The sequence below is a fragment of the Hydra vulgaris genome, chromosome 11, assembly GCF_038396675.1.
Source record: "Hydra vulgaris chromosome 11, alternate assembly HydraT2T_AEP".
NCBI lineage: Eukaryota > Metazoa > Cnidaria > Hydrozoa > Anthoathecata > Hydridae > Hydra > Hydra vulgaris.
Genome location: NC_088930.1, coordinates 23275001 through 23292500, shown reverse-complemented (window position 1 = coordinate 23292500; position 17500 = coordinate 23275001). Strand labels below are relative to the sequence as shown.

Genomic DNA, 17500 nt, shown 5'->3' with positions numbered 1-17500 from the left:
GGAGCAATTGCATTAAATAGTTGTAGCTCAGCTGAGTGTCAAGTCACGCTAGATTAAATTTTAGTTCATGTAAAAAATAATGATAGCTCGCTTGAACAGCGACCATGCTAATATTTGTAGGAAAGAGACAGAGATGCAACTTTAAGACAATTATACAGAAGCTCATGCTTGGATCTTGTCTAAAAGAGAGCCTCATCAAAAGAACCAGTCTAAATATTATAAGTTTTCCATACAATTACAAATATTTATATAGGTAAAGAATGGAATAATCTGTAAAAAAATGGTTAGCACATAAAAGAGAGGCAATCTTAGTAGGTGTTAACTTTGCACTAGATTATTAAATAAGTAAATATAGTTTAGTTAATACATAAAGTTTAGCAGTAAAATACTTTCTTTTGTTTTGATTTGTATAAAGAGTTGTATGAACATTAACAAATTGTTTGGAATCCCTTTAAATGAATATAAATAAAATTGATAAATAAAAATAAATATAAAGTTTAGTTTTGATTAAACATTTTATTCCTTATTTGTTTTATTTGTTAAAAAATTAGTAAAAATGATTTGGTAATATTTAAATATTTTAGTTCAAAATAATTTAATTAATCAAGAAAAAGTTTTGGTTTATGTTGTTCCTAATTTTGGAAATTAAAAATGTGAAATAATGTGAGTTATGCATATTTTTGGCGTATTTTCTTTGAATTAAGATTATGACATTTAAACTTTGAAAATTTAAAAATATTTTCACATGTTCTTGTAGAGCTCGACAAGCTGAATAAAAATTTAACAATTTATTTAAAAAAAAGTTCTATATTTTTTTTTATCAGATTAGTTATAAAAACACTATTAGAAAATTTGAAATAGCACGCAGTGCATATTAATTATATGTTTATGTATAATAAAAAACATGTGTGAAAATAAAATTTTTTATATAGTAAAAAAAATAAACACATACATGCATTTAATTAAATGATTTTAGTTTTTATATATAATACAATTAATTTAATTTTGAGATTTTATATCACAGACAATTGCCTACATTTGAATTTAAAAACATAAAAATTCAAATTGAAAGTATATGTAATTAATAAAAATGAGCATGTACCACATTTTAGGCTTTGTTAAAATGCATTATGCTGTTTGCATTTTACTTACAAAATGGCAATTTTAGCTACGCGTTAAGCCATTTACGTTATGGCAAAACTCTTATCAATTGGAATATTTTAATTGTGTTTTAATATATTAAAAGACAATTTAGATATTCCAATTGATAAGAGTTTTGGCATAAAGTAAATGGTTTAAACAAAATGTTTAAGCAGCGTTTATTTGAAAAACATTAAGTCATAACTGTTGTTAAAAACACTTTCACCACAATTGTAAAAAAAATTGTTTTTTCATAAAAATAAGATGATTTAAGATTGAACTTTTCAACAAATTTAATTTAAAGTTTAAATTTTTAGTTTTTCATTACTTTTAATTTAACCTTTTTTACTTAAAAAACTTTAAATTATATATGATTTTAAGAATAAAAAATTATAATTTAATTTTGAAGGAATGTAAAATATCTTCACAACTTTTTTATTTAAAAAAATAATTTTTTTCTTTGTATTTGAAAACTAACATTTGTAAAATATTTAAGTCTCATCATAGATGAAATCGTATGAGAACAATGAAAAAAACTCAAAATTTTTAATTAGGGAATTAAAAGCGGAGAAGTGTTTTTGTTCAAAAGAATTCTTTTCACAATGGAATTAAAGTTTTTTTTTCTGATTAATTCAATTTTTATAACTCGATATCACGAAAAGTTTTTTAGACGTAAGTTTTATTAAGTCATAAATAAGTTTGTTTTGAAAAATAAATAATAAGGAAAAATAATCTTTTTCAAATACCTAATTTTGATTTCAAAAGTAATTATTGTTATAGTTATAATGTATAAAAGATTTTTAACATGGTTTAAAATGAAGTTTAATTACAATGTGATGCTTTAAAATGTGCCAATGACACAATTTAATTTTAAACTGTATAAATATATAAGCTTTGTTGAGTTACATTTACATGTAACTCAAATGTCTTACGCTTTTCCGTTACGCAACGAAATCTCATTACAAGGCCTGAGATTTATCCAGAGTCATCCATTGATAATTTAAAGGGTCTTCTAAAGAAATATTTAACCACATTTACAAGTCATAGGTTGAATAATTTGTGTGGTTAATGATGAACAAAATATGCACTTAGCATAAGCTTTTCATCTGAGTTAAAACTGTTCTTATAGCAACTTTATTATGATGCTTTCCATTTACATGGTCATTAAAAGTGGATTTCAGTACATATTTTTGAGCTATTTGTTTTTGTTTTAATCTTTTTCCAATTCTGCTAAAGCCGTCTCTATTTTTCTTCTTAAGTCATATTTTTAATTTGTAAGTTAAGCTTTAACACATATCTAATTCCATCAAAGCCATTATTAAATTTTTAAATTATTTATTAAAGCCACTACATCACTGATTTTTTTGTTTGTTTAAAAAATTGATCTTTTGACTTTAGTTATAACTTTTATAACTTTATACTATTATTATCATATACGCATTTATAATACTCAAATTCTGTTATACTAAAGCAAAAAATTATTATAGTATAAATTATATTATGAAGTCGACAAGTTGTTAGCTATTTGTATAGTTAAAATATAACCTCAAGCCCTGCAACAAAAATCAAGAACTATTTGCCAAAAAAAATAATTTTAATTTTAATTTTATACTGGTGATAAGTGTTTTTTACTATTATTGCTCTGTTCTTTAAGAACATTGAGCACTCTATTTGTAAAATACACTAACATATTTTACATATATATATATGTATATATATATATATATATATATATATATATATATATATATATATATATATATATATATATATATATATGTATATATATATATACATACTCTAATATTAATATATATAGTTAAATATGCGTAAGTATTTAATATATATAAAGAAAATTTAAATTAACTAAAATTTTAAAAATTCTAAGTTTTAGCTTTAACAATTAAATTAGAAAAATTTTTTTTTTAATTTTTGTTTAAAAGAGTAGTTAGAATATACTAGAAAAAAAAGTTACTGTAGCCACCCATGGTCGCTTATATTTTAGTTTAGAAATATTTGCATAATTTATTACAATTATAAATTAAATGCATTTTATTTCAAAAATTATAATAGATAATTATTATTTTTTTCATATTATGAAAATTTATTGTCTCGTTAATATTAAAAGGAAAAAATTATTTCAAAATCTTAAATTTCAACCTTTAAATTTGATTTTTAAGTACGTATAGGAAATAACAATATGTCCAAAATATGCACAACTGATGTTAATGGATAATGAAAGAAAAGAAAAAATTAAAAAAGATTGCTTTGTTTTTTAATTACTTTGAAAAGTCCTTTTTTTAAATTACCTTTAGATGTTTTGTTTTCAAAGCTATTTTATGTTTTTTTTAATGTTTACTCATAAATTAAATACATCATTTATACATGTGTCATAAAGCTTCTAGGCTCAAAATTTGGAAATAGTTATTAATTGGATGATATTTTATTTCAAAATAAATTGTTTGATGTTAAACTATTACAAAATAAAATTTTGATTGGTGTTAATTTTGCAAATAAAATTTGTGAGCATACTAGTAGTTATTTTTTATACAGGTTGAATTGGTTGCATCAAACCAGCTTATACAAAAAGTATGTTGAATCAAGATAATTGGGTGCAAAGTTTAAAATTTTTCAACAAAAGCTGTCACACCAAATATACTGCACTCCATACAAACTAAATATAGTTTCTGTCCAACGCACCTAAATATTTTAGGTGGAGTATATATTTGTTTGCAAAGAATTACAACAAAAATCAATTTTTAATATTAACTCATTTTTTCAATTTTGTTGTATAGGCTGGTTTGGCGCTTAACTACCCAATTGTGATTGAATGTATAAACAAGTTTAAATGTTTAGTTTTTAAATTTATAAACTATAGAAACTAATAAAAGTTGTTATTACTATTTTTTTTTTAAATCAAATTAAAAGTTAATTGAAAGTATTGTAATATAATTTTTTTAGTTTTTATTTTAATACTTTTTTTATTAGGCATTATCTTTTTATTAATTCATAGATGTTCTTCCACCTGATTTTTTTGACTTATCAGTGGAAAAAGTTGCAGATGGATTAGCATTAAAGAAGCCGCTATCAACTGAACAACCTGTTTCTCAACTTTCTGTTGCTTCAGAACCTTCCACAAATGTCAGTTTAGATTCATCTGTATTACCTAATGGTATAAACATTTACGATCTTCATTTAAAGTAAAATAAATTGCCTAGAAAAAAATATTTTTTAATAGTTTGAGTATATATTTTGTTTAGTTAAATAGTTAATAATATTTATATGTATATATATATGTATAATATTTATATGTATATATATATATATATATATATATATGTATAAATATATATATGTATAAATTATATATATATATATATATATATATATATATATATATATATATATATATATATATATATATGTATAAATATATATATATATATACATAAATATATATATATAAATATATATATATATATATATTTATATATATATATGTGTATACATATGTATATATATACATATATGTATAAATATATATATATATTTATATATATATATATATGTGTATACATATGTATATATATATATATACATATATATATAAATACATATATATACATATATATATATAAATACATATATATGTATATATATATATATATACATGTATATACATATGAATATATATATATAAATATATATATATATATATATTTATATATATATATATATATACATGTATATACATATATATATATAAATATATATATATATTTAAATATATATATATATATATAAATGTATATACATATATATATATATATATATATATATATATATATATATATATATATATATATATATATATATATATATACATATATATATATATATATATATATATATATATATATATATATATATATATATATATATATATATATATATATATATATATATATATATATATATATATATATATATATATATATATATATATATATATATATATACACACATGTATATACATATATAAATATAAACATATATCTGTACCTCAGAAGTCAAAGGTCTGTTGTCATATTTTAGATTGTTCAGCAGAGAGGAAATAGTAAAATAATTAGTCTTTATTGGCTTATTCTTGATTAAATTTATGTAATTTTTTTCGTGTTTTATTTAATTTGTCTTTAGGCACATGAAATATAATTTTAACAAAAACAAAAAAAAATTCATTTGATTATTTCTTTGGCCTTCATACATGTCTGAATCACTAGAGCTGTAATTGTTTTTATTGGGTTCATAATTTTTATCATCATCAGTATCATCTTCAGATGACAAAGGATTGAATAAAGGAAAGCAGATATTTTCTGTGTACCACTTGTACTCGGTTGAAACATCATACTATCTTTCATTGTACTACCTAACTTAGTACCACTTGTACTCGGTGTAATTCGATTTTATAAGCTAATTTCAAAAATTGTGATTTTTTTTTACAAATAAATGTGTAGTACCTTCATCCAACTGGTATATATTCACATGTCCTTCTATATTCAGCTCTGTAGAAAAAGTGGGCAGCATATTAATTGGTTCATTATTAATTATACCATCTGAAATATAAAGATAAAATCTTTTAAGGTTAGGGATATACCAAATATTGAAAACGAAAAAATTAGATGTTTACACAAAAGCATGTAGCACCTCTATCCACAATTTATCTTTGCATTTATCTTTATTCAGCTCTGCAGAATAATTGGATGGCTTCTTATTTAGTTCATTCATATCTAAAATAAAAATAAATAAAACAAATATTTTTTGCAGTGAAATTACAAAAAATATTGTGGTGCGGTGTTGTGAGAAAAAAGTAACCTCAAAACGAATGTTAAATATTATTGTCACTTCTAGAAACAATCACTTAATTAGAGTAAAGAAACATCAATAATACTATACAGAGTTGTTTGTTCTTCAGTGCACTTTGACAGATAATGCAGAATTTAGTAACAAGATAGTAGATTAACGTCTGATGTCCACAGACAAATTTAATGTTAGAAGGTAAAAGGATGTATCTGGACAACCAACCTTATGCAATTCCTAAACACTGAATACACCCGAAAGGTAAAAAGTTGTTTCTGAATGACAAACATTTTTCCTTTGAACATTTTGGGGACACCAGACCTTTTATACTGATCTAACTTTGTTTCACATTGTCGTATGACAAAAGTCTTTATACCTCTGTGTTGATGCTGAAAAAACTAAAAGGGTCTCATACATAACTCATCTTCACAAAAATATGGACGAATAACCTTTGTCTTCTGAGGTCCAGATATATTTATACATAAATTATTATATATATATAATTACTATTTATATATTATATATATAATACAATATTATTATTTCTATATTATTTTTAACATATATATATAAATAAATATATATATATATATATATATATATATATATATATATATATATATGTATATATATATATATATATATATATATATATATATATATATATATATATATATATATATATATACAGGGCTTGTGATGAAGCGAGCGCTCCGCTCGTAAAACGCGCCCGTAAACAGTATTTTCAAACGTTCTAGGCGCGATAAACAATGCTCGTTCAACTTATAATGAGCCTATAAAATAACACTCGTCCAATAGTTCGGGATTATTTTTTTATTTTCATAAAATATTTAACAAAGATTTTTAATAAAGATATTCTATTATCAAAGCACTGATATAAAATATAAAAAGCACTACATCGTTCTCTTTTGCACTAACGTAATGAATGAGCAGTTTGAAGTCTTTAATAGTCACTAATTTCAATAATAGAATGTGCACGTGGAAACACAATGTGAATACAAAAATGCACAATTTATTTGCGCATTTTTGTATTCAGATTGTGTTTAAGAATAAGAATAGAAAGTTAGAAAACCATTATAAGAAAATTGAAACTGCAGAGTATTTTTAATCTTGTGAAAATATCAAGTAAGATTTATTTGATTTATAGTTTGTAATATTCCACACATCATTTATAATAAAAATAAATATTAATAATAGAGTAATTTTTAAAATTAGTTTTTGTTCGTAGTATAAGTTTTTTATTAACTATTATTTATTTTAACTCAAGTTTAAAACAATTCTGTTGTTTAGAATGTTCGCAATCAAGGACATTCGAAAAGGAAACAAAGTAATGATGTCAATATTTATTAAATGGAAAGTTATTATTCTTATTTATTATTATTTCAAATTTTTCTTGTGTTATTTTTTTAAGATAAAAAAAACGTAATTTAAAAAAGAAATTTTAGAAATAATCTAAATAATTAATTTGAATAAAAAATATCAAGAAGCATAAAAACCATTAACCGTTAATTAAGTTTACAGCGTAGCATTTTAAAATACATATATCAAAACAATGAAGCAAAACTAAAAGTCACTAATTTTTACTTCAATACTAAATCAATAAGAAGTTGCGTTTTTGTTTGATATTATTTTTTTATAACATAAATAGTTAAAAATAAAATCGCGATCTGACAATGTTCAATAAGTTTGGAAGTATAAAAATCTACTTCGTTGAAGTAGTTTCACGAGTGTGATACTAATTCAAACATCTTTTGACGAAAGAATTATGTAACAAATAAAAAAAGATATAAAAAATAAAAAGCTTTTTATGAGCATCGCCTTCAGCAATTTTCATGATCGCGCTCGCCAACGTTATCTTGAGTGCACATAATCACGCTTGATGAAAACATATTCTAATTTTATGAGCGTGATATAACATGCTTGACGATTTTCTTCATCACAAGCCCTGTATATATATATATATATATATATATATATATATATACATATATATATATATATATATATATATATATATATATATATATATATATATATATATATATATATATATATATATATACACACATACATAGTACTGTAAATAAGCTTTAGACCACTTACATTTTTTCAAAAAATCCCGGAGAATTCTTCTTTAGTGTTTAAGTTTGTGGTTCTAAATTATGAACTTGTTAAAGCACATGTATTTCACACAAAGTATGGAGCAATTACAAACTTTTTAATGTCAAACTTCATAAAAAACTCTTAATATTTACTATGTCCTCCATTCGCCTCAATCCCAACCAATATTCGCCGGGGAATAAATTTAAACAAATTTGTTATAAAATCCTGGGGTATGTTGTGCCATTCTCTTTGAAGTACTTCAAAACATTCTACAGCATTTCGGGGAGCATGTTTGACCTTCTTTCTGTCCAGGTAATCCCAAATATGCTCAATTATATTGAAAACTGGGGAGGCCAGGTCATTAATTCCAGTACTCCTTCCTCTGCCATTTCATTTATATAATTTTTTGCCACTCGGGAACAATGTTTTGGGTCATTGTCCTGTTGCAGAATAAAATTATGACCTATTAGTCTCATTCTGGATGATGTTCCCCGTTGAGTCGTCCCTCTATTTTGATCAAATTACCTACTCCAGATGAAGATAAACAGCCCCAAACTTGTAAAGAGCCTCGTCTGTGTTTAATAGTAGGGTTTAAACACTGGGGCTGATAGGCTTTTTCAATTCTTCTTCTAACATATTGACGTCCTTTCGTTCCAAAAATTTTGAATTTGGACTCATCGGTGTGCAGAACCCGATTAAACATCTTTGTGTTGTTTTGCATATTTAAGTCATTTTTCTTTATTGCCACACCGTAATAATGGTTTTTGAATTGCAACACACCCTCTTAATCCTAATTTAAGTAGGTGCTGTCGAATAAAAGAAGAGCTGACATTTTTCCCAGTTGCTGTGTTAATGTCTTTTGCCAGCTCGGTTGATGCTTTTTGTGTATATATATATATATATATATATATATATATATATATATATATATATATATATATATATATATATATATATATATATATATATATATATATATATATATATATATACACACATATATATAATTAAATAATATAAATATATATATTTATATATAATTAATATATATATATAAATATATATATATTTATATATATAAATATATTATATATAATTAATATATATATATAATAATATATATATATATATATATGTATATATATATATATATATATATATATATATATATATATATATATATATACACACATATATATATAATTAAATAATATAAATATATATATTTATATATAATTAATATATATATATAAATATATATATTTATATATATAAATATATTATATATAATTAATATATATATATAATAATATATATATATATATATATATATATATATATATATATATATATATATATATATATATATATATATATATATATATATATCAGCGGTTCAGATATTGGTACCTGGCTAAATAAAATTTAGAATACCCACTTGAAATGTATTGATTAACTATAATTGGTATAAAAAGGTTGGAAATAGTGTAATAATAGACTTTAAATATATTTATGATAATGGACTTACCATGGCCCGTATGATACAGGTAATGGTAAGTCTACGCCACTCTGACCATTTCTATACTTGTTCTTCACATAGTGGTTTTATTTCAATAATTTTTGTCTTGAGTTAAGGATTAATGTTCAATACATTATAACTTATAAAGTTGTAAACTTTTATATAAAAAACCAGGGCTGGCTTATTTATTTTTTTCTTTATTAAGTTTCAGACCATAATGTTTTTGGACCATCTGCAACATTAAGACCCTCGCCCTGTTATTTTAAAGAAAATAATAGTTTAAATGTAAAATCTTTTTTCTATAAAAAAGAAAGTTGTCTCTTTAATGTGTGTTGAATGCACAGACTTAACTAATTATCTAAGCACATTAATAACATAAGTATCTCTATCATGATGTATGCGCAACAAATTTCTCCCAGTGTTTTGATGTTTTTAGAAATTTCAAGCTTTTTTGAAGACTCTCCATTTTGTTTGTTATAATATATATCTTAATATATAATATCTTTAGAACTTCAAAAATGTTAGTATTTTAAAAAATTGAAAAAGATCAAAAAAAAATTAAATACATAAGCGTAAGGATTTAAACCAGGGCAATGCATTTCAGAAATGCTGCTAACCACTTCGGCCACTAAGGCGTATTGTTCGATAAATGATAAAAAACACTGTTTAATCAACATAGGACTTAAATTAAGAAGATCTTGTCCCAATGCAATTTTTAAGTAAAAATAAAACTTTAAAACTTGATATATGATTTAACATTACATAATTTGAAGTTTACATAAGTTAGATATTTGCATACACTTTCGTTCACATTTTCTTATAAAAGAAGTGCTGCGACTCTTTTTTGCCATTACATTGGTTGCAATGGCTGCCAAGAGTTCTGTGTCAAACACGCATGAGTAGGCATTACCAGCTCTCAAATAATTATTTGAAGATTGCCAATCAATACTGATTGGTAGAAATTATAAAAATTGAAAAGTAGTTTTCCGGACAATCAAATTTTCCCTATATTTTTGTGACGTCATTTTGTTTGTTTGTTCTAATATCAAACCTACAATCAATTGTTTTTTGGAAATTCTATTAATTTTGTGCAGTATTTCTCCAAATATCTATCCCTCAATGCATTTCGGTACTTAAAAAAAAATCTATTTTTAAAACACTAACTGTACGCTATTGCTTATTGTATACAATAGCGTACATGCACGCTATTGTTTTCAAACTTTAAACTGCAAGAGTTAACTCATAAGTCATTTTTCACTGCTCAGCGTAGCCTTTTAAAAGATGTAAAATTATTTTTTATGAATCGATCAATTGTTTTTTGTATAATAGTTTTTTAACTGAAACACAAAACAAAAACAAAGGTTGCAAACACTTTAACTAATATTTGATTATTACCATTTAATAATTACTGAAGTCTTAAAACAAAAGATATTTTATTCAATTTAAATTGTCATGATGTTTTCAAAGCAAAGTTTTTCTAACCAATCATAAACTTGCTTTATGTATTATTTTTCAGACATTCAAAACAAAATGATAGTGTTTTTTGTTATTAATTTATTTTTATCAAAAGAATTTGCTTTATTCAAAACAAATTCATTTACATTTAATTAATGTTACAAACTCAACGCTATGTTTATTCCACCAATCAAAAACATTCAGATTTTTTTATTATGCTTTTTTTCTTATTTAATATAAATTGCACTCTTTTTTTTAATTACAGTTTTTATTGTGAACTAAAGATTGTTGTGGTCTTAGAACTATGTTTTTTTATGTGTTTGTTTTATGTGTATGTTTGTGTTATGTATGTATTTTATGTGTATGTTTTTATGTAATTTAGAAATCATAAACATTCTTAAATTTTAATGCTAATTTCATAACTTAAAGGTTTTTCTTAATTATAAAGTTTGACTTGCAAAGGTTGACGATGGAATTTGATTGGCCATTATTATTTTTAGGAATTCAAAGTATCTTTTTTTTTCAAACGTAGACATTTGTTGATCGATATAATAAAATAAATTTATAAGTGATGGTATGCAGTTGAAATTCAAAAATAAATTTAACTAATGGTATGTGATAATCATACAATAATATGATATTTTATTCAAGTTTTACCAAATTGAAAAAAATACAAAAGTTTAATAGTTTTTTTATAATCATAAAAAAAATTTTAAAAAAAAGAAAAAGGTTTTTCTTAATTGAAAAATTGTTTTCACCTTAAATATAGAACATAATTAGAAATGATTTTTTTTTAAAATTAATGTAAATTTTTTTTAGATTTTTTTGATGAGCAAGAAGATAATAAAGTTAAAGTCGAGCTAAAGGAAGAAAAATCTAAGAGCTCAAATCGCAAAAGGTTTTTTCTTTCAATTTTACATTTTTCAAAATAAAGATAATTACTTGTAACTTATTATTATTTTGTTATAATTTTATAAAACCAATTTCTATTATTATTTTTTTAACATAAATTAAAACTTATGTATCTCAGTTTGTTTTTCTGTTTTATATTTTAAATTATTATTGTTTAAATATTTAGTTGCTTATTAATTTGCACTGTTTTAATGTATATGCTTCTCTGACACAATGATTGCATAGAACAGGTGACCAATGGAGCTGTCCAGTCAATTAGATTTAGGAGAGGTGATTTTTAGAGCAGATTATAAATTGTAGAGTAAAAATGTAAATAAATGTTCTAAATGGAAAATAATCTCTATGTTAGCGAGAAGGCAGAAGAATTATAATAAGCGTTGTTAGCAGGAGATTATAATAAAACATATGTGTTATCGCGTCTGTATGCTTGATGTATAATGATTGCTAGCATAACCAAAAAAAAAATAGAACAAAGTATTTAAGATAGTGTACTGTTTTGGTTCTATTGCATCCTTGTGGATGAGGATCCATGTTAAACTACCTAATGATGTTAAAAAAGATATAAAACAAAACAATCTATGTGAGAGACTCTTCAGATTTTAAAACCAAAACTTTTTGTTGATTTTTATTTGCTTTTTCTTTATGCTTCGAGTTTAACTTAATATTCTAATGTCTGTTACTGTTTTGTTCCAAAAGGTTATTTGAATAATTAATGGTCAAGATTGGGTAAAAAAATATTTCATTTATTTGTTTATATCTGTTATGGCATTTCATGTCGATGTTGGTTCTAGAGATTGCATTTGGATCTTAAAAAGGTTTATCATATGTATAGTGCTTTATTGTTATTGTAACTCAAAGCTTTACTCATTCTCAGTTCTATTACTTTATCTATTTTTTTACGTCAAAATAAGTTCTAGGCTACATGTTTGAGTTTTTTTAATATATTATTGGACTCACCCTGCTTTTTATTGCGATGGGTTCTTGTCTGATTGATAGTGCTTCAGTTTTTTAATAATATAAAACTGAAGCACTAACTCAATATAATATATAGCTCTTATATAAAATAAAACAATATAAGAGCTAATTCTATATGTACTTTTGGTTAACAATATAATAAAGTAACTAACATGTAAAACAATGGTTATATATTTGTTATATAATTATAAATACATAATATTCACAGGTGGGAATAGGGTGAAGTCATGATATATATTTAAAAGTGTAATACTACTAAGCACTAATGTTTTAAGGTGAGTTTCTGCATATCTGTTTTTTTATGGAAAGGGGTAAGAAGAGAGAAAAAAAATGACATGCATAGTTAAAATTTTAACTTTTTTTGAAATGAAAATAGGTGTCTAAGTGATTATTTTCCCATAGAAAAATGTATACATTAGTAAATAACCGTAGGTTATATTTGACCATGGCCAGGTTTGATAAAATATTGCTGGGCCCGGTTTGTGAACAGGGCTGCATAAACATTTATACATCCTAAAGTATATTTTTTAATTCAAAATTTATAAATGAATATCATTATGATCAACATAATCATCATAGTCATCATTACCATCATTATCATCATCATCATCATCATCATCATCATCATCATCATCATCATCATCATCATCATCATCATCATCATCATCTCTTTCAGCAAATACTAAACCATATAAATACTGAAGTTTATATAAATATGAAAGGATATTGTATGCCAGCATCTAAATAAATAGCAAACATATATGTTTATATCCATAATATGTATGCATAAAGTGCATCTCAGAAGCTTTTATTCTTTCTGAACTAATAGTTTGGAAGCTTTTATTCCTACTCTTCAATTTTAAGTAAAACCTCATTCTGCTCCATATTTTTCATCATCTTGAGCAGTTGCTTTATTGATCATTTATTTCATCCTTTTTACAAAACATCTCTCTTAAGAACAAATGTCCTTTTATTATTCCGAGAAGTCAATGTAAAAAGGTCCCATCTGATGTTAAGCTCTGTTATTCTCAGTTTACTAAATCTTGTATCTTATATTAGATGTTAGGTTCTGGAGACTTTTGGTTAGTCTTCAACAATATCATTAACTAAAGTAAGTCTAACATTTAATCTTATTAATTTTATAATATTTAATAATATTTAGTTTTTAGAAAGTGCTAAATAAGTGGTTCCAATTTTTCAAAACTCTAGAAAACACTTTGACCTCTTCAACTATCCTATGATTAGTCTTCACCCTGTTATTAGTTTCTTTATATAAAGGTTTTGAGGTTTTGTTAAATTATTTCTTACTAACTGCAGTAATAAAGGTACTCTTGAAGACCTACACTCTTCTTTATTTCAAGTAACTTTAAGGGTACCACGAAGTTTTTTGTGGTACCCTTAAATCTTTGCTCTTGTATTGTTTCTTATCTACAATATCAATCTTCATGAAAGTTTAACATCTAAAGTGGCTCTACTTGTTAAGGACTCAACTTTATACTCTTGTCTTGACAAAAATTCTTCACTTTTTAATTGCTTAGAACAAGCAGCTGATTTTTAATCAGATCTCTCTTCTGTAACAGTCTAAGGCTTGCTGTGGCTTATGGATTTAAATTTAAAATCCTGAAATCTGCAATTTTTGTTAGTCAACAAAACTCATTTATTTACTACAAAAAAAAATTGCAATAATGTTGGTATACCTATATTGATGAATAACAGCTCTCTTACTCTCAGACAAAGCACATTGCAAATGTAATGCGGTCGTGGTGTAGTGGTGGAGTGCTTGCGTCATAAGCGAGAGGTACCGAGTTCGATCCCCATTAAGTCCCTGGTAGTACTGCGCTCAACGTGTTTCTCTGTGCAGCAGTCTTGGTTGTCATGTTTCAGATTTATATAGCTGAAAGAGGGTTATAACCACAATTAAGTAGCCTCCTCGTCTGTAGTGGTGTTTTCAGCTTTGGGGAGGTGAATTAACATATTAAAAAAAAAAAAAAATTTATACCTGCTTTATCTGCCATGCTTCAGCCACTCTCCTGTTGTTGTAAGATTGCATTTCTTTTTTCTACAAATACCATCATGCTCAAATGAGCTTTTATCTTTATTACAATAAGCCAAAATTCATTCTTGCTTGGCTTCTTATTCAATAAGTTGCATCCTTTTACTGTATCTGTCCCTTCATGCTATAAAAACTTTTATTAATCTAGTTTTTTTCCTTGCACATCAAAAAAACCTTATAACTATTAGCCATCTTCATATTTTTTTTTATATACAACCTATAACTTTTCTAGTCTTCAGTTAATCATTTCCTAGTATTTTTACTTATTCTCTATTTTAAAGTAACTCATAACTTAATAGTGGTTGCTTGCAAAGTTGTTGGAAGTAAATTAGAGTTTGAAAATATATAAATATATGCCAGTATTTAATAAATAGTAAATGTAAGCATAAAATTATAATATATAAAGTATTATAAATAAATCTAGCCCCAGCTATCAACCCCTGCTAAATCTTATAGTTTAGCGGGGGCCGGGTTTGGAAAAAGTCTCACTTTTAGCTGGGGCCAGGGTCCCGGTCATTTACTAGTATATGTTTTTATTAACCACATGGATGGTGAAGGACAATTGTATTTTTAGTTGTTTATGATGTGCCAGTTGAGTGCAGAATTCTTGATGTTTTTCTTGTTTATTCGATTATTGTTATATTTTATATATATAAACATCTACAGGCCTTCTTTTAAATAAAAATTTGTGAATTTAATGTCGTATAATTCTTTTTATTTTTTAAAGATTTTTTCAATTACTTAATAATATTAATTACCACAAAATGAGTTAAATGTTATTTAACTTCTTTTTTATTATTAGTATAAAGGAATGTTTATTTTCTTTTTTTTTTTTTTTTTTAAATATTAAATAATTAAATTAAATATTACATTTTTAAAAATGTTTGATATTAACAAATCTCTTTCTTTTCTCGACATTTGCATAAATGAATTAAAATATGTTAAGTTTTTGAATTTTTAAATGATTCTTTCTTAAATTTCTAATTGCGGCTTTGCAACTACAAATGATTTACAAAAAAGTTTTAGAGTAATAAATAAAAAAATTACATTAATTTATTTACTTTATTTATTAAAAGTTTGTTATTTTATTAACGATTTTGTCGTGAAAGCAAAGATTTTTTTTCCAAACATTATTTATTAAAATTATATCACAGAATATGTTGTTTATTAAAAAATAAACGCTGTGATTTAACTTGCAAAAAAAAAGTTTAACTTATGTTTTGTACAAATTTTTGATGCAGCTGTTTATATAAAGAACAAAACAATCACGAAACAAAAAGAACAAAACAATCATTGATCACAAAAAGAATCACAAAAAGAACAAAACAATCATTGGCAAAACAATCACGATAAAAATGAACTAATTTTTTTTTTAATTAATAAAATTTAAATATTGAACAATTTTTAGTAATATTTTTAAATAAATTTGACGGTTAAGTTAAACCCAAGCATTAACTTTAATTTTAATAAACTTAAATATTTTTTAAATCAAAGTTAAATTATATTTTTTAAATCTAAATTATACTATATATTTTTTTATCAGAATAAAATTATATATTTTTACTAAATTAGTTTTGATTAAATCATATATTTTTATCAGAATTAAATTATGTTATGATCTTCGCTTTAAGTTATTATTATTAGTATTAGCGTTTTTCAAGTGAAAAAATCAATCATTACAATAAAATAAAAACAAAATAAAGATAAATTTTTAATTTTATTTTAGTTTTTTTCATCAGTAATTAGCGCTAATATCTAACATAATTGTTATTCAAATTTTTGTAACAAATATTTTTACATAATCATCATTCAAAAGTTAATTTGATTTTTTTTTTAAATCAATTACTTCTTTTATCTTAATGCTTATAGAATAATTTAAAAGTATGTAATAGAATAATTTAAAAGTGCGTGAAAAGGTACGTAAATCGCTCCATGTGTAACGCTTTGAAACAAGACCTGTATCTTTATATAAAAATATACATATATTTTATTTACATTACAAATAAAATAATTAAAGTAAAAACAGCAAAATAAACATTTTATTTTAATTCTAAATAAAATACTTAAATTAAGACATAATAAAGACCTTTTTTTTTTAATTCTTAATAAATTAATTAAGATAAATAAATAAAAAGGCAAAATAAACGTTTCATTTAAATTCTGAACAAAGTAAAAACAAGTTTTATTTAAATTCTAAATAAAACAGTTAACTAAAACAAAAAAACAAACGTTTTAATTAACTTCGGAATAAAATATTACAACAAAGCAACCAAAAGAAGGTTTTAATTAAATTCAAAATATGAACCTTTTATTTAAATAGTAAACAAAACAATTAAAATAAAAACAGAATAAAGAACACTATGTTTAAATTCAAAATAAAATAATTAAACTAGAAATAAAAATATGAAGGTTTTAAAACTTCTAAATAAGATTTTTTGGAAAACCAACCTAAGTGCAAATGTTTT

General features: G+C 23.4%; 1 protein-coding gene across 2 annotated transcripts in view; it reads left to right on the top strand.

Moving 5' to 3' along the window:
• The window catches only part of LOC136087530 (zinc finger protein 830-like), a 54357-nt gene that overhangs the window by 12574 nt on the left and 24283 nt on the right, over positions 1–17500 (top strand). For both annotated transcript variants that reach the window (XM_065810490.1, XM_065810491.1), the window contains exons 5-6: positions 4154–4312; positions 11915–11993. In XM_065810490.1, coding sequence (XP_065666562.1) covers positions 4154–4312; positions 11915–11993 — 238 coding nt within the window. The remainder of the gene's footprint in view (positions 1–4153; positions 4313–11914; positions 11994–17500) is intronic.